Source organism: Phyllosticta citriasiana, assembly GCF_038021145.1.
Source record: "Phyllosticta citriasiana strain CBS 120426 chromosome Unknown IWZ02scaffold_8, whole genome shotgun sequence".
Taxonomy (NCBI): Eukaryota; Fungi; Ascomycota; class Dothideomycetes; order Botryosphaeriales; family Phyllostictaceae; genus Phyllosticta; species Phyllosticta citriasiana.
This window is the reverse complement of record NW_027117285.1, coordinates 467,474-484,943: the sequence shown is the minus strand read 5'-3', so window position 1 is coordinate 484,943 and position 17,470 is coordinate 467,474. Positions and strand designations below refer to the sequence as shown.

Here is a 17,470-nt window from a genome sequence, read left to right as displayed (position 1 = left end):
CCAGAAAACAAGGTGCGGAACTGACGGAAAAGAAAAGACGGAAAGGAAACTTGACCGTCTACAGACACGTTAGCAGCATTGTCGTCCCTCTCATCGTCGGCGACAATCCGGTCACGGATGAAGGGCGAACCGAGACAGCAAGGTCGTCACCCTCACGGTAACATCGAGCGAACAATTTCACATTTCTGGCGTCAAAAATGCAAGGCAAGGAGCAGTCGATTCCCTCAAGTAGTAGGAGAAAGGGCGACCTGAGGTTGCGGACCATATATACATTTTTGTAGCCGTCGGATTCCAGATTCCGGCCTCGCTCGCTAAACTCCATCCTGCTCTCCAAGGGAACCAAATTCCGAAGCCCAGCTGGCCGACCCTTTGACCACCACCATATCCACCACAACACCCAACACCACGAGAAGACATTAAAGAAAATGAAATTTCCCAGTCACATGATGGTAGAGGACACCGCAAAAGGAGATGATAGGGAAAAGAGCTGTGGCGTGGGTATAGCAACAGAGAAGAAAAACCAAACATTCCAACCGCAGCCCGCAGCCACTGCTACTGCTGCTGCCACCCCGGGCCGCGCGCGCGCCGCAGCCGCGGTCCACCGGTAAGAAATAGGGTATAAGGCATGTACAAAAGAGGAAGATCAGAGGTTTTAGGAAAAAGATCGCTCCGAAAAGTGGCATGTCAAAACATTGGGATCCGTCCGTCGGCGTTTTTTTCGTTTGCTCCAGCAGCGGCAGCAGCAGTCGGTCGCCCACCACCATCACGTCCCTCACATCATCATCAAGCGGGTGCGCCTCCTCTCGGGGTTCCTCCTCGCGCCTCCGGGCATAAGCATGCCGCCCCTGCCCGGCCCACTGTTGGCCTGCCGAGCAACGTGGAACGCGTGCCTCTCGCAGTAGGCGACGCCCATGAACTCGAAGTAGTCGTCGCGCAGCGTCACGCGGCAGATGCCGCACTGGAAGCATTGCGGGTGGAACTTGGCGCGGCGCTCCGACTCGACGTACTGGCCCTCGATGCCCGCGTCGCAGCCACAACAAAGCGATCCGTTGAGCTGGTGGTAGTGCCTTGCGCAGTACGGCTGGTCCCTGAGCACGTAGAAGTCGGTCGTCACAAACGGTGCCCGGCACGTCATGCACACAAAGCCTGAAGAGGTCGCGGGTTAGCATTGCGCAGGTGTGGGGTGTGAAACAGGAGCAGGGCGCATGAACTTACATTGCTTGTGCCAGCGCCCGGAAAGGCTGCCATCGGCCGCCTTGACGCTCTTGCCGACGATCGCCTGTCCGCATCCACGGCAGTTGCCCTTGGTCGGCCTGCCCGTACGCCTACCCGCCGAGTCAGCCCGCGGCCGCGCTGGCGATTTTGGTGCTGAAACGGGCATGGGAGGCATTGGAGGCTTCTCAGCAGTCTGAAACACGGTCGAAATCTCGGGGAATGCTGACGAGTCCGACGGTCTGAAGGTGATGGGAGTGAAGAGGCCCTTTTGGATTGCAGGGTCCATTGGAGATTCCGGAGGGTGGTCGGCAGAGGGAGGAGGGTTGACTGAAGTGTCGATGGGAGGAGGGGGAGGGGGTCGCGCAGCTCGCTGCAGATTTTGTCGGCTCGGGCTCTTGCGAGGCACTGGAGGCAGTTCCTCCACGCGGAGGTCTGGGCGAGAAGCGGAGTTGGCCAGGCGAGGGCCGTTGGAGGTGCTTGGGCGCTCGATTGGCGCATCAAAGCGCTCAACCGGAGAGTCAGGAGCGTCAAACTCGTACGGCATTCTTGGCCGCTCATTTCCTGGACGACCATTTGAGGTTCTCGGGCGGTCGTTTGACGAGTACTCGGAACGATCGCTTCCGTATGGCGACAGAACCGGGGGCGCTTGACGGCTGCTCACCGTGGCGGAGCGGCTATGAGATGTGCTGGGTCGGCTGCCCCGACTGCTCAAAGTCCGTGGGCGGCTATCCGAAGTACCGGGTCTTCCACTCGAGGTTCCTGGGCGGCTGCCAGAAGTTCCTGGTCGTTCGGTTGAGGCTACTGACCGCTCAAAACCAGTTGCCCCCCTTCCGTTGGCTGTCTTCGGTCGTTCGGTAGAGCTGTCTGCGCGGTATGGCTCGTACAGCTTTCCGCTGGACGGCTTGCGGTTCATGAATTTTTTGTCGGATGCTCGATTCGAAAAATCGGCAGCTGGCGTAGAGCCAGCGGAAGTGGGAGGGGTAGAGTTAGTGCTATCGCGGCTACGTCCGTCGAAGCCAGAGCTTTCAGAAGAGGCCGAATCAGAAGGAGCATGCGACAGCGCAGGAGGACGGCGGAGACCCGTGGGCATAGGCGGCGGGTCTTCGTAACCGGGGCGCATGTTGTTGACGCCTTTGCTCGAAGTCCGGCGGGGAAATCTCCTGGCGTTTTCACTCTCAAGGCGCTCGCTGGGAACATAGATTTCTTTGGCCTGGATCGTGGACGGGCTTTGCCACCACTCCGGAACCGAATCGTTTGACGGTGGGGGGGATGAGAATTGAGGAGGTGATTGGGGGAGTTTTTCAGAGGGTCTGCGTGGTAGTGAGATGGGAGTCTTGGAGACGGACTCTTTGCGGATTGTCAATGGTCGTGGAACAACGGGGGTGGGCGTCTTTTCCTCCTGCAACTGCTCGAGGAATGCATCCACGTCTTGTGGCCGCGCTGGCCGGGCGGGAGCTGGTTTCGCCTTGGGCCCTTGTGGCAATCCAACTGGAGCAGCCTTTTCTGAGCCAACTGTCGACGCATGGCGGCGGTGGGAGTCCCCAAAAGAACCGCGCGTGGACGGGCGCGACCTCGAACGATTCCTCAAAGAACTCAATGTTTCCGACCTCTTGTGGAACCGGCTTCGAGACTCTCGAGATGAATCATCCTTTTTGGGAAGAGGCGGCGAGGGCTCCTTCGGGGGCGGTGACGGCTTCCTCTCGTACTCATCAAACGGACTCGCGCCAAGCGGTGCCACGGGAAATTGATCACGAGACGCTTTGCTCGGGAAAGGTCTGGGGGACGGCGATGGTCTCCTCTCACGGCTGTCGAATGGACCGGGGGCAATGGCGTTCATTCTTTCCAATATATTGCCACTTTTCGGGGGCCTGGGACTAAGAGGAGCAGGGCTTGCTCCGGATCTTGGTGTGTTTGGCAGCAAATCACCAGGGGGATAGAGAGAAGATTTGATCGGAGATTCGGGATAGGAAGATTTCGAGTCGAGAAACGGTGAGTCTGGGGTGGATGGTCAGAATTGAAAGGGTCTGACAAGTGTCTCGAGACAGGTACTCACTGGCTGCTTTTGAATCAATGTTGGCTGGTGGCGCAGACCGACCTCCTTTGAGCATGTTGGTGGAAAGCTCAGCTGCGCGGTCGAAAAAGCTCCTCATTGACTTGAGACCGGCCTCCTGAGTGGGTGGTGATGGGTCTAGGGCGGCTGATGGCGCAGCTGGGTCACCGGCGCAGACATGGTCGGCCAACATTGAGATTTCCACCTCGACGCCACAATCCGAACACTTGATGCCGGGCAGAAAGCTGACCGGCCTCATGGTGTCGGCCATGGCTGGCGCTGTCGGCGGCTGGCGCCGTCGCTAGTGGTAGGGCCTCTTGGATGCGATTCTTGGTCTGGTGGACTGGATATGTGCAACAATGCTGTCTGGAAGGGGGCAAAATCACGCCTTGCCGGCATAGACGCAACTCGGGCAGAATCAGAGCCGGAAGGCCCGGTTGTTGGTTTTCAACTGGGGCAGAATATGGGAGCCTGGAAAGGCTGTCGAGAGAAGGGAGCGGCCAAGACAGTAATTTCGTGGATGTAGGCGAGTCGGATATAGGGCCGTCGGAGGGTATCAGGACACGGAGTGGAGGAAGGACAAGCAGATCAGAGTGCGAAACAGAGATGCAAGACAAAAGAAGCGGGACAGAGCACAGTAGCAGCAGAGGGGGATAGCATTATTAGAGTTGCAAAGGCGTTCGGAGGAGGCTTGGATGGGGCAGGGGACGAGCCATGTGGGCATGGAGCTTGGTCTGGCATGCGTCTTGTGCATACTGGAGCATTCGGTGCTCGAGGCAACTGATGGTGCCGTAGTTGCAGTCTCGTTGGTGTCTCGAGGCTGAAACTGCGAGTCAGGAGTCGGTCGTCTGGCGGGCGAGGCATGTCGGTGAGAGGAGAGCGAGTCACGGAGACAGTTGGACTGCCAACGCCAACAGCAGCGGAGAGACAGAAAGAGGTTGTTGATGGTTGAAGCCCCCCGATTGGGACTTGGGGCTCCGGATGCGGAAGCCCCTGATGATCCCCGGGCTGCCTGAGTCAGCACAGCGGGACCCTTATCTCTCTTGCTTGTGATGATTCCTCGACTTGGCAATCCACCGCTCGACACCCGTGTTACGTACAATCACCATCGCCAAAGCGTCGCGGGAGATCTCCACCCGTCATCGTCATGTCATCTTTGTCTTCTTCTTCTTCTTCTTCTCCTTCTTCTTCTTCTTCTTCTTCTTCTTCTTCTTCAGCCCTCTCCTCCTTGTCTGTGGCCGTCTCTCATCACTCAAGCCTACCGTTCTACAACACTTGAAACTTGACCCGCCACCTTGCTCGAGCCTGGCTCCCCGTCAACCTTGGGTCCCAAAATGCAAATGCGCCCTGGAAATTCGTCAGCCCGACTACCATACGCCTGAGGCTCTTTTTTCAACCGATTCTCTTAAACCGATTCCGTCTCCTGTCCAGTCTCAGTCCTACTTTTACATTCCTGCATTCCGCCAGTCGACGGCCAAAAAAACCTTCTTCGTTCTCGAGACAGCTCCGTCATGCCGGTTGCCACGACACTACATTGACTCCCAAACGTTTGTATCAGCTACCACATTGGATCCAATTTTGCCACCACGCGGCCGCTGTGAGTCGCGTTTCCATTCCGTCGACGAAATCGCAGTTGCATCAAACGGTCGAGCGTGGCTGGTTGTGTACGGGCTAAGCTTTCAGGGACCTGCGGCCCGCAACCTTAGCTGCTGTACAGCCCAAATCGACTTTCAAATTATGACGCATTAGCTTGGTCGACTGTCTGCCGACTGGCACAAAACCCACAAGCCTGAAATTAACGAAAGCTGTCGCAAAATTCCAAAAGAGCCCTGTCGTCATTCGCCATGCTTGTTCAAAACTGGCCGCTAGCATCGCAATCCCAGTAAACATTGAGATGCGCCAGGATCCAAGACCCGTTCATACCAGGATATAATTCTTGGACTCGCCTCGAACAATCTCCTCGTCTTCATGCTGACTTCTCACACGACCTCGCCACCTGGGGTCTGCTCGTCTCGAACCCGTTTAGAATTCCAATGCCTGGCACCTGACAGCGGTTTCGACTTTTGTCAGCTTTGGCATTTCTCATGTAGTATTTCGAAATACCTACGCATTTACTTTGTTCTCGGTCCAGCTCCTTCCGCATCCCTTGTCCAATCACTCGATGCAAAGATTTGAATTTCTTGAGCTGAAATAGCTTCCTCTTACATCCAATTCTGAAAATGCCGACATGACAATGCCGCTTACAATTAGTAGCTGGTCCTCGGACAGCCAACGCCGCTATTCGGGCAAGGAAGCTCGTCTGAGCAAAGCCACAAAGATCTACATGTGAGCGCTCCTGTTCCTACTTTGCCCCCTTGCCTTGGGGAAATACAAATCTCGGTACCTGGAGAGGCGCACTTCCAAGTCCGACCCCATGCGTCCGAAAATATTGATGCGGCTGTTGCCTGCTTGCTCTCACTGCATGGGAATCAGCAGTCGCTTATGCACGAGGGCCGGATAAGCAGCGCTGCACACATTGGCAAAATGCCCGGCCTAGAAGAGCATGATACCCGATGCTGACGCCGACGAGGTGGAATGACTGTCGCTTGCATCTCTTGGCTGGGTGAGGTCCAGACAAGCCGAGCTGTGCCTTGGATTTTTGGGGGCGCTCCTACGCCGCAGTATTGACGCGCTGTTTTTCCGCAAATACTAACCCCGACTCTTTTGGGGCGAAGATTCCTTGCATGCTTTGAACTTGCCCTTCTTCGACTGCCGGGAATACTTTTGCAACTCCAGTGTATGATTCGGCACCTTGCTTTCCAAGAGCCGGGCTTCGGGGGATTTCCATGCCATCCAACAGCCCGATCACACGAGATATCTCTTTTGTTCAACTCCAGCCAGAATGTTCATGTGCGCCAAACACCACACCAGCAGAGGGCACAGCTGCTCCTTTGCCAGCCAGAAACCAGGGTAGAGCAGTATTTCCGGCATTCTGACTCTGACCCCACAACTCGGGCTCGCGCCCAAAACTTTCCCCACACATCTCCACGACGTCGTCTCTCCGCGTCCCCAACAAAACCCCATCGCCGGGCCGACAACCTGCAGACAGACAACAGCAGACAAGCGAACAGACAGACGAAAGACAGACCTTCTCCAGATCCGTGCTACCAATGACGCACGATCGACCTTGCTTCAGTCTCCACCAAAAACACGCACGCGCACCGACCCGCCATGCGACCATGGACCAACAACAGGGGAGCTGGCAGACCGATTGAAATCGTCACGATGAGGGGTTCAAGATTGCTTGATGCGCGCACTGTGCTCCTACCGCCGTGACCAGCGCATCTTGATGGGGTGGACAAAAGCCTCATCGTTGATTGCGTGCGCTTGCTATTAATGGCGATACATAGCAACTTTTCACCAGCGACGATGATGGCGTTCATGATGATGGTCAACATAAAGTCCACTTGTTCCAGCTTCATGAGCCAGTCAACATGTCTTTAATTCGAACAAGTGCACGCACGCACGACACCCCTCTCGCCCATCCCATCATGGTCCCTGAGTGAGCCCGTGGCCACGTCGTGTTTCAGACCCTCCGCGTCGGCCGCACGCCGGCCGTGCTGCCGCTGATGCGCTGCGCTGCGGTGATTTGATATGGAGAGCGCGCGCTTGGCATCGTGTTGCTGCTTGTCGCATCGAGCAGCTATGGAGCGGTAAAGGAAGATTTGAACAAAATTGTCGCAGCGAAAAGAGAGACGACTGAACGGCGTTCCTACCTGACTCCTAGATTCATGACGGCGACGAGGCGGAAAGAAAAACCAGCAGCCCATCCTTTTTTATCGTCTGCGCTCAATATTGCCCGACTCCACCTCGACCACACAATAATAGCCATCATCATCGTCGAGTCTTCTCATTGCAATTGGCAAACACCGACGCAACCAACGCGCCGGACGGGACCCTCTCCTCCGCCATCGCACCCGTTCATCTTCCTTCGCTCGCCCCCTCTCATATCACGAGCGCGTCAGCATTCGCGCGTGCATCAGCAGCGGTGCTAATCAGCATCAACCGCACGCGCACGGACGCGCTGACGGTCGGCGTTAGCACCGGGTGCTGTGCTGTTGGTGTTGGCCTGCGAGTAGTTCATTCGTACGGAAGGAAACGTACGGAAGGAAAGCGAGAGAGAGACCGACGGCCCGTAGAGCGGGCGGCGGGCCGGAGAGGCAAACAACCGAAGGGGCCGCTGATGAATGACTCTGACTTGTGTGAGTTGAGCCCTGACGATGTTGTTGGACCCTGACTGGGAGGTTTGCCCTGACGACCCTGTCATTTCTTCCGCGTCGACTTTTTCGCCTTTTCTGTTTGCTTGCTTGCTTCAACAGACCATCCGTCGTCATCATCGCACCTCCTCCACGCTCCCTCACAACCTCCCTTTCTTGTCCCTTCCCCCTTCTCTTCTGTTGCCAGGCCCCTATGTAGTCCTCGCTCACTCCCTCCCTTCCTCTTCCATCCAAAACACCACCGCAATCTTCCTCGCTTGCCTCGCTCGCCTCCCATCTCCTCACTGGGACAGCGTCCCGCTTGACGGTTTTTCCACGGCCCGTTTGCCTTCGTTTCTCCACACCCACCATTCACCGAGTCACCCTCTCACCCGCCCACCAGTCAGCTTCTTTCCATCGCCGCTGCTGTCGCCGTCACCGTCGCCAACGTCGGGCCGTTGGCTATTGAGCGATAAAGGTTGCGGTGCGGTGCGGAGCCGGAGTGGAGAGAAAGAGCTCCGCTTTTTTGTTGATGGTTGGTGATGGGGATGAAAGGGAGTACAGGACATTAGTGTGTTTAATTTTCTTCTTATCGTCATTGACTCATCCTTTCTCTTTTTTTTTTTTTTTTTTTTTCCCTCTCCCTCTTTGTGTGTGTGTTGTGCATTTGATTTGCTGGATATATATCTAGGCAAGGACTATAGATGCGCGGACAAAGAGGTGACTTAGCAGGGGAAATAGGATGAAAGAAGACTGTAAGCCATAATAATCAATATGCAAATAAGCCTAGCGGGAAAAGTAGGTACCTAGGTAGTAAAGAAAGAAATGACAAGAAATAACACATAGTTAAACAACGTAATCAGCATCGTTTCATTGAATCGTCTAGCTAGCTGGCTAGTCAGCCTCTCTACCTAGCCTCCGCTCCGCTCCCCGGATAAACCTACCTACCTACAGTAGCTAGTGCTCCCGTGCTCCTAAACTAGTAAGAGGGAAGAAATTCATCTTCTGAGAAGATATTACTAATGTAAACTCGTCTAGTTAGAGGAAGAGACTAAGCGATTAACTCCGCAAAGGAATAAAGATGCATGTATATTGTAGATGGGTAATTTAAATCGGTGTCTGCTTGTATCGATAACTACCCACCTTAAAACCCGTGAGATGTAGATAAACTTCATCCGCCACCGCACATGTACTTCCAAAACGGGGAGACAAGAGCGCGAGACGGTGTCTTCCCTATAAACGTCATCACTACGCCACGCCACGAGAGGCCCGGTGACCAAGGTAGAGCTATCCGCGCGCCACATTCGTACTGTACTTCCTCTTCCCCCTGCTCTCCCTCTCTTTTTCTCTCTTTTCTTTCCTTACTATCTCCCTCTCCCTCTCGCGTTATTCATTCTTAGCCTCACCTCCTACCTCAGCTCTCAGCCGACATACAATACCATTACTCCTCGCTCAGCCTCTCCTCGTAATCATCGAGCCGGCGACCCGCCTACAGCGGGCGGGCCTTACATCACGACCGCCTACCCATGCGCGCCTGCCTGCCTGCCTGCCCGCCCACCCGCCCTGCTCGCAAGAGACGCGCGACCGTACCGTACATACATGTAGGCAAAATGCAACGAGCTAATCTACTTAATTACTTCAGCAGCGGCGGCGGCCGGGTGAAGCGCAAGCGAGAGATGGATGTGGCCGGCAGCTACCTACCCAGCTACCCACCTACGCTTGCCATCAAGAACACAGCATCAAAGCGCTCATCTTGACACACTCAAATAATGCAATAAAGCACAGCCTCTCCATCTACCAAGAGAAGCCACAAACTGCTCACATCCTTACCGCAAGGATCCGGCTCTTTCGACCGCATTCCGGCGCTAGTTGGATCAGTTTTACACACTTTCGCTCGTATTTCTCCGTTTGATAAGAGCTTATTTCCCAATCAAGGCGTTTTATCGTATGTAGGGTGCTTACTAGAGCCAAAGCGCTTTTGCCGCGCGATTATCTACCACTTATACTTCGAGCCTTCCATGCGTTTGTTTTCCCCCCCTTAACCTCGGTTCGCGAGGTCATAGGTATGGCAGCAGGTCTTATCTACTGCTACAGCGGCGGCGGCGGCGGTAGTGGCACACCGAGGAGCGTATCTGTATTACCTTCCACAGATGCAGTTGAGTATTCAACGGAGAGGGGCGTACAACGAAGCGTGTGTAGCGGTGGGGAGGTCGAACTGGAGTAACCAAGCCCATTACCTACCTGATCGTCAGCGCATCGTTTCGTCGTCATTCACCGCTCTCAAAGCATCCATCATTTGTCATTTGCTGCTGCAATTGATCGAGCGATGGCGAAAACGATGGCCGATCGTAATCGTGGAGTGCGTACGGTCCGCGCCGTATTGGGCACGGCGGGTCATCCTTGTCTTGACGGTTTCCGGAAGCCAGCTACTGCTGACATGTTAGGGGTGCTTGCTGCATCTAGAAGGAGGAGGGAGATCAAGGGCCATGGAGCCCTAAATCGCTCCTCCTGTTCGCTCAAGCCCTGTCCTTTGGCGTCTTGGTCGTGTATAACATGCTTCGGAGTAATGGCTATACGGCAGTTTCGTGTACTGCCAAGGCCCTGCTTTTCCTCGGGACCACCGTCTGGTGTAGGAGGTACTTTAGCCTTCAATAGCGCGATGTAAAGGTTAAATAGTAGGTGCAGTGTAAGTTAAATATGAATGGGGCGCGATTTGGTTGGATGTTTGGATTCGCGTTTAAGGTTTGATTTGCAGTCATCGGATGACAGGTAAAACGGTTGTTGCAAGGGTTTGGTGATGTTAAAGTAAACGAGTTGTCGCCCTAATCTGATGTAGATCGTTATGGCAAAGCCTCAAGACCCTCTTATTAAGGAAACTACACATTCGAGATGAAAGTCGTCATCTTTCTCTTCGCAGCACTATTTTTCGTGCTTGTGTTGTCGCAGGGGCCGCCTGACCCCCTATGCAACCAGTACAAACACTGTCATTTCTCAAGTGTATGTCTTCCTTCTTCTCACTGCTGCCGGCGAGTGTCCCTACTAACGCAGTGCTTCTCGTCGTACAGCACCCTCGAAAAAAGATCGCCCATCTTGGCGACAAGCCCTTCAAGGGTGCTGAGGCAGACAAGATTTTCAAAGACTGCATCAAGCTTTGTAAGGACTACACTACAGACGGCTACTATCATCCCGGATTCCAGACTGTGGCGTGGCTCAAGAATGACGGATGCGTTTGCAGCGTTGATTCGATTGGTTTGGTAGTGGGAACGAAGGGTCCGGAGTGTCGGGCTAGCGATGTTTCCTGTTAAACCAAGGACGCTGGGAAGGCGATATTGGAGAGTGAAGTGAAGAGAATTTATGCGATGGTTTTCTTGGTACATAAAAAAAAAAGGGCAGAAGTCTGTCAAGTCAGCACTCGATAGGAATCAAAGGGTCTCTCACGATCAAACGATGCCGTCTCAGTCCTCCCTCTTCAACTCTGTCGAGCGGCCCCTTAATCCCAACGACTTCGTCAGGAGTCAGCTCGATGCCAAACTCATTCTGCAACCAATCCAACCCATCACTCTCCGTCTCACAGATGAATGGCGTCCTCGTCTTGCCGCCCTCATCCCTCTTGGCCACCGCATCTACCAGCATCCCCTTCCCATACACTTGATCGCCCTCTCTCCAGAATATGACAATGAGAACCATGCGCGTCTGGAAGCAGCGCGGGTCGCGGCTCGTGTGGATATTCAGCACTTCCAGATCCTGGGTCACGAACTCGGTTTCAGTGAAGCAAAAGGCGGCGTTCCAGGGGTCTGAGGGTGCATTGCAATATTCATAGATCTAGACGGGTTTGTTGCTGGGCGTAGCTCAGGCGGATCTCCTGCTTGCCAATGTTGATGGTAGATGGGCCCAACTCAAGAGGGAGCGGCTTGATGGGCATGTCACCGCCGAACCCAACGTCCATCATGCTTTTTGCGGGGGAATTTGGGGAGTGTGATGAGGTTGACAATGTGCATCCTATAGTCATATTAGAGTATTCTTCCTACTCGCGTGACTGACCCCAGACGCAATCTCACCATCCAGTGAAGTCTCACTGTGGCACGCCGTTGACACGAGGTCGCACAAGCGCACCTGCGAGGTATGAAGAGAAGCCTAGAGTGCGCTGGACAGTGTTGAAAAAGATGCCGTTTTCCACGCAGTATCCGCCTCGACCGTTTTTGGTGCGTCTGGCAGAGAGCGAAGGCAGGTCGAGCGGAATGTGCGCATCTTTGGCGTAATGCAGACCCAGATTCCTCATACGGGATGGCGCTTATGTGATAGGCTTGAAGGAGTGCAAGAAAATCCTAGTCGTGCTTGATGTTTTGGCGGAACAGCGTGGGAATCTCGATGCAGTCAAAGTAGACGGCGAGGTGCTCGGGCGTAAGAGTTGATGCCATGGTTTTGGAGTTCAGTCGGAAAAAAAGTCGAAGGCGAAAAGCGAAGGTAACGTTCTCCTTTGCCAGACTGGCTTGCGAATGATTGAATCGAGATGTAGTGATTGAGGTGCGGGTTTTGTAGTGGATTGGAATTCAGGACCCACTAAAATGACTCACGTCGCTAAGGGCCTTGTCAGCTTCGCCAATCAAGAAATGCAGTCTTGTCAAGTCTACAGTATCTTTGTCAAGTCTATCAAGTCTTTTCAAGGCCTCTTCTTTTGGCTCACCAAGGTCTTGGAAACCTCTGCATCGAGAATGCTTGTCACATGCTCTTCCAAGGGCTGAGGAAATTCGCCGGCCGAAACCTAGTACACTACATCAGCATCATCACTTGTGAATCTTGACTTGCTTCTTTTCTGATCGACTGCAGACTTCAAGCAGCCCGACGGATCAAATTGAGAAAGAGTCAAAAGATTGCAACTCCGCGACCACATGACAGAGGACCGCGCTTGAAAGCCCCGGTCCTACGCGAACGTCGACCACAAACAATTGCGGCTTTGCGCCCATTCGTCATGCGGGCGCGGCAAATGTACCGCGGCATGTAGGGACAAGTGGAAGCCTCTTTGTGGCAGAAGCCAACCGCAAGGCCGCAAGCTCAATGACGACAGCGGAGCATCCGGAACCACAGGGCGACGGGCCGGTCCCAAGTGCCATTCAGTCGGTGCGGCAGGCTTGGATCGTGGGGAGGTGGGAATGTGAGGTGTCGTGGGTGGCAGTGGGGTCCGTGGAAACACGGGCACTTGTTGAATTGTAGATGATGGTAGCAGGGTGTCGTTAGCCTGAAGGGGTCCCGACTTCTACTGCCCTGCCATTTCACCTCTCGCCTGAGTGGATCAACTTTGAGGTATGGGCACTGATTCCTCGGAAAGATTGGCATGCTTTTGACGCAGTTTCTAAATCCTTCTCAGCTGACTTGGCCGTTGGACTAGTAGCTTAGGACGGTTTCGCTGCCCTCTCTTACCCCGGCTTCCATTTAGTGAAGGACACGGGCAGCACACGGTGGTCTCTGAAGCTAGGCCTATCTACCGCCCCACAATCAAGATTGTCTCAACTTACTCGGTGACTTTGACAGTGCAACCATCGTCTAGTCTCTGTCTCGCGGCAAAATCCATGCATCAGGCGTGACACGCCAGCCTGCGGAGAATTCGCATTGGCTCGACTGACTGTTTTCCAGAAAGACAGTCGCCAGGGATGCTCGAGGCAGGACGGCGAAGAGACTGCAGATCTCAACGGGGCCGGACCCGCAGTATAGTAACGCGTGCAGCGACCCGGTCCATTCATGTGGGAGAGAGGCAGCCGCATTGTGCCGGGCGGAGGCACCGGGCGGCCGTTGGTCCCTGTCACTGCCTGGCTGCTCCCGTCCGACAGGTAACTGACGCCTACCGCGGTCCGAGCGGGCCTGGATCTTGATCTGACGCTGGGATACGACAGCATACCCACGACTTGGCAGAATCTTGATTCGAGGCGATTAGCATTGAGAGCTGAAAAGAGGTGCACAAGTCACATATCGAGATTCATGGACACTGCAACGAGGCAGCGACAGGATGTGTCATTAGCGCATTCCAGGTCTTCAGGCCGCAAGCGATGAAGATTAAGTTGGTCATCCAGGCAACACGTGGGTTTGGGCCTTGGCCTAGCCAGTCACGCGGGTTGACAGGATCAGCAATGTCATGCAGTTGGTCGAGACAAGCTATGCCAACGATGAGGCGCGGCCAACGGTTTGCACAGTTGAGTGGACGCAAGCGATGCCAACGCGTAGCGTGTTGACATGTCGGAGACAGTGCCGTTCCCGAAGCCAATCAGTCGGCGTGCGGCTGGACGAGGGCGGCAGCAAGGGGCATCGTGGCTGGTGGACACAACCACGGCAGCTCGCCCAGCTTTCGGGAGCGGTAGCCGGACCGCATGTCAAGGGGATCGCCGCAGAAATTTGGATGAAACGGAACGACTGAACGTCACAGGAGCAGTCGCACTTCAGGGATGGTGGGGCGCATTGGCTGGCGTTTTGTTTCGCCGAGAGGGGCCATGAGGGAGAGGGGCTGCGGTTAGTCGACGAGTTAGATACTCAGGTGTCTGAAGGAATTATCGATGGCGGCCGCAATGGAATGGCTGGTGTTGTGAGGTGGTGTGGTGGTGGTGAGCGGTGATGGGCGGCGGGGCCCCGTGGAGGCGCTAAGCGAGGGGCAAAATCTGGGGTAGGGCGGCTCGACAGCTTCTCCTTTGGCGAAAACGGCGTCCTCGCCGCAAACGGAGCACCTGCCTGTCGAGATGCTGACCTGCATGTCCACACGTCTCATCATTCGCAAGGCCGGCAGCAGGATCCGATGGAATGCGGTCGAGGTCGAGGCAAATATGCCGCTGGCTCCACTGTCAATTCTCCACCGTGCCATGGCCGCCGCAGAGGCGCCGTGACGAGGTCCTGATGCCCTGCTCGTCTCGAACCTCGGTGCATCCAAGACCGACGTTGCATCATGGTCGGTTGCGGAATGCAGTGCGCAGCGCCTTCAAGAAGACGAGGCTCAGCCGCAGCAACAAGTGATGGAGAAGCGTTGTATTCGGTCACCAAGGCCGCAGTTGGCGAAACTTGAGAGGGGCACCTGACAGCTGACGCGCCTTGTCCTCATGTGTGGTGGCGGCTGGGATTGGATGGATGTCTGGGGCCTAGCTGAGCTGACTCGAAGCATTGCACAATGGCCATTCATCGGGATTGCCATGTGTGGAAAAGTCTGCGCAGCCAATTACGTCGGGCGTGGCGTTCATGCTGCTGCTGCTGCTGCGGCGGCGTCGAACGGGCGCGCCGACTCGTGAGCTTCGACGTCTTGATGAGCGTAGTGCTCCTGGCCGGGCAGACTTGACCACGAGTCGCTGGCGGGAGGGGGGAAAGCGTCGTGTCTTCCAAGAGCAAAGGTCGCGCGACAGCAGGGCTGCGTTGGGCTGCGTCCCCCGCGGGGAAGGGTGTTCCGAGCCTCTGTCACTCAGACGCAGTGGGTGGTGGTAGGTAGCCCGGCAGCATGGCACGAACGCGGACGGGCAGCTGACGGACCAGCATCCCCGGGACCACGGCATGTCGTGTTTCCTTTGTTCCTTTGTTCGAGTGGCACGAAGGATCTCGCAGACACGGCGGCGGCGGCTCTGACGGTGATTGGAGCGGTGGCCGGGGCTTGATGCGAAAGAGGGAATGAGGAGGACAGGTAGGAAAATTCTGCGGTCGGACGCTTTGGCTAAAGTCGGTCGGTGGGCCTCGCGTGGTGTGGTCCATGGTCTGGTGCTGGGTTGGATTAGATTGGATTGGATTGGGTTGGGTTGCATATGCATAGCACCCACACCACACCCCAGCTTCTCCGCGCTGCCTTCCATCAGCCCCAGCCGAAAGCGACAGGCCAAATCTGGGGGGCGATGAGCGACGGGCGACGGGCGACGGGCGACGGGCGATGGGCGACGGGCGACGGTCGTGTGAGGACGGACCCGTCTTCCTTGCCCGGCGACGTTACAGACAAGCCGTCGGCCAATCCTTTGACGCCTGCCATCCATGGCCAAGTGCCTTCTTCCTTTTAAACGCCTCCCTCCCCCGACTCCCCCATCATGTTCTTTTGACCGCTGCCGTCCCCCGACCAAACACCAACACCGTCAACTCCATCGGGGCTGCCATTGAGCAATCAATTCCCTCTCACGGCTGCCCGTCATGCCATACTACATCAGCAACATCTACTTCATCACGGCCATCGCCGTTGTCGGCGGTGGTCTGTTTGGTTTCGACATTTCGTCCATGTCGGCCATCATCTCGACCCAGCAGTACCTTTGCTACTTCAACCAGGGCGGCGTCACCGATGGCAAATGCGCCGGTCCCAATTCTGACGTCCAGGGCGGCATCACTGCTGCCATGCCTGGCGGTTCTTACCTCGGCGCCATCATCTCCGGTGATTTCACCTCCGACCTTTTCTGACATGGCCCTCGTGCGCTAACATGACTTGCCCAGGTTTCCTCTCTGACAACCTCGGCCGCAAAAAGGCCGTCATGATCGGCTGCATCATCTGGTGCGTCGGCTGCATCCTCATGGCCGCCGCTCAAAACATTGGCATGCTCGTCGTCAGTCGCTTCATCAACGGCCTCTGTGTCGGCATCTGCTCTGCTCAAGTCCCAGTCTACATCTCGGAGCTGGCCCCTCCCAGCAAGCGCGGTCGTGTCGTTGGCTCCCAGCAGTGGGCCATCACCTGGGGTATCCTCATCATGTTCTACATTTCGTACGGAACCTCGTTCGTCAGTGGCACTGCCGCCTTCCGCATCCCATGGGCACTTCAGTCCATTCCCGCCATTCTCCTCTTCGTCGGCATGATCTTCCTTCCCGAGTCTCCCCGTTGGCTTGCCCGCAAGGACCGCTGGGAGGAGTGCCGTAGTGTGCTCACCCTAGTCCACGGCAAGGGCGACCCCAACAGCCGCTTCGTCATCTCCGAGTTTGAGGATATCAAGAACACTGTCGAGTGGGAGCGCAACAACGCCGACGTTACCTACTGGGAGTTGCTCAAGCCTCAGATGATCAACCGTACCCACATTGGCATCATGACCCAGGTCTGGTCGCAGCTGACTGGCATGAATGTCATGATGTACTACAGTACGAAAAGTTTCGCCCTCTTATCCCCAAGCGCAGTGCTAACAGTCCGTGCAGTCTCCTACGTCTTCACCATGGCTGGTCTTGATGACACGCTGCTCGTGTCCTCGTCCATCCAGTACGTCATCAACGTAGTCATGACCATTCCCGCTCTGCTCTACGTCGACCGCTGGGGTCGTCGTCCCACGCTGCTCATCGGTGCCGTGCTCATGATGACCTGGCTGTTTGCCAACGCCGGCATCCTCGCCAGCTACGGCAACCCTGCTCCCCCGGGCGGTGTCAACGGCATCAAGGAGGCTTCTTGGGAGGTCAGGGGCGCTGCCTCCAAGGGCATCATCGCTTGCTCATACCTCTTTGTGGCATCGTACGCGCCTACCTGGGGCCCTGTTTCTTGGTTAGTCAATTCTTGAAGTCTTGTTGTTTTACTCGCGCTGACAAGATCTAGGATCTACCCGCCCGAGCTGTTCCCTCTCCGTGTCCGTGGCAAGGCCGTCGCTCTTGCCACCTCGGCCAACTGGATCTTCAACTTTGCCCTCGCCTACTTCGTCCCTCCGGCGTTCGTCAACATCAAGTGGAAGACGTACCTCATCTTCGCCATCTTCTGCGCCGCCATGTTCTTCCACGTCTTCTTCATGTTCCCCGAGACGGCTGGCAAGCCTCTGGAAGAGATTGAGGCCATCTTCACCGACGAAGTTAACGGCATCAAGTACATTGGCATTCCGGCCTGGAAGACGCGGCAGAGCCTCGGCCGCGCGGCGGCCTTGGAGACGGGCGAGATTGGTGCCGCCGAAAAGATTAGCGACGAGCACAGCCCGGAGAGGGTTGAGGAGGCAGCGACCAAGGTATGAGCGAGGCAGAGAGAGTAGGTAGCAGCTTGAGTTGTTTTTTTCCCTTTCGTGGTGGTGCTTCT

General features: G+C 55.7%; 4 protein-coding genes across 4 annotated transcripts; 2 read left to right on the top strand and 2 right to left on the bottom strand.

Annotated features, from left to right (window-relative positions):
* Nucleotides 1–650: 650 nt before the first annotated feature.
* Nucleotides 651–3,694, bottom strand: IWZ02DRAFT_292017 (uncharacterized protein). The gene is made up of 3 exons (XM_066763802.1): nucleotides 3,269–3,694; nucleotides 1,216–3,210; nucleotides 651–1,146 (listed from the first exon to the last, which is right to left on the bottom strand). The coding sequence occupies exons 1-3, from the start codon at nucleotides 3,534–3,536 to the stop codon at nucleotides 773–775; spliced, it is 2,637 nt and encodes an 878-aa protein (XP_066621619.1). The 5' UTR covers nucleotides 3,537–3,694; the 3' UTR covers nucleotides 651–772.
* Nucleotides 3,695–10,389: 6,695 nt separating this feature from the next.
* IWZ02DRAFT_433938 (uncharacterized protein) lies at nucleotides 10,390–10,805 on the top strand (the record flags this gene model as incomplete). The annotated part of the gene is made up of 2 exons (XM_066766331.1): nucleotides 10,390–10,497; nucleotides 10,566–10,805. The coding sequence occupies 2 exons, from the start codon at nucleotides 10,390–10,392 to the stop codon at nucleotides 10,803–10,805; spliced, it is 348 nt and encodes a 115-aa protein (XP_066621618.1).
* Nucleotides 10,806–10,905: 100 nt separating this feature from the next.
* On the bottom strand, nucleotides 10,906–11,779 carry IWZ02DRAFT_433937 (arylamine N-acetyltransferase 1; the record flags this gene model as incomplete). The annotated part of the gene is made up of 3 exons (XM_066766330.1): nucleotides 10,906–11,294; nucleotides 11,329–11,499; nucleotides 11,614–11,779. The coding sequence occupies 3 exons, from the start codon at nucleotides 11,777–11,779 to the stop codon at nucleotides 10,906–10,908; spliced, it is 726 nt and encodes a 241-aa protein (XP_066621617.1).
* A 3,716-nt stretch (nucleotides 11,780–15,495) lies between these two features.
* On the top strand, nucleotides 15,496–17,470 carry IWZ02DRAFT_291830 (sugar transporter). Its single transcript, XM_066763800.1, has 4 exons — nucleotides 15,496–15,871; nucleotides 15,931–16,563; nucleotides 16,618–16,954; nucleotides 17,006–17,470. Exons 1-4 carry the CDS (start codon nucleotides 15,637–15,639, stop codon nucleotides 17,406–17,408), a joined length of 1,608 nt encoding a protein of 535 aa, XP_066621616.1. The 5' UTR covers nucleotides 15,496–15,636; the 3' UTR covers nucleotides 17,409–17,470.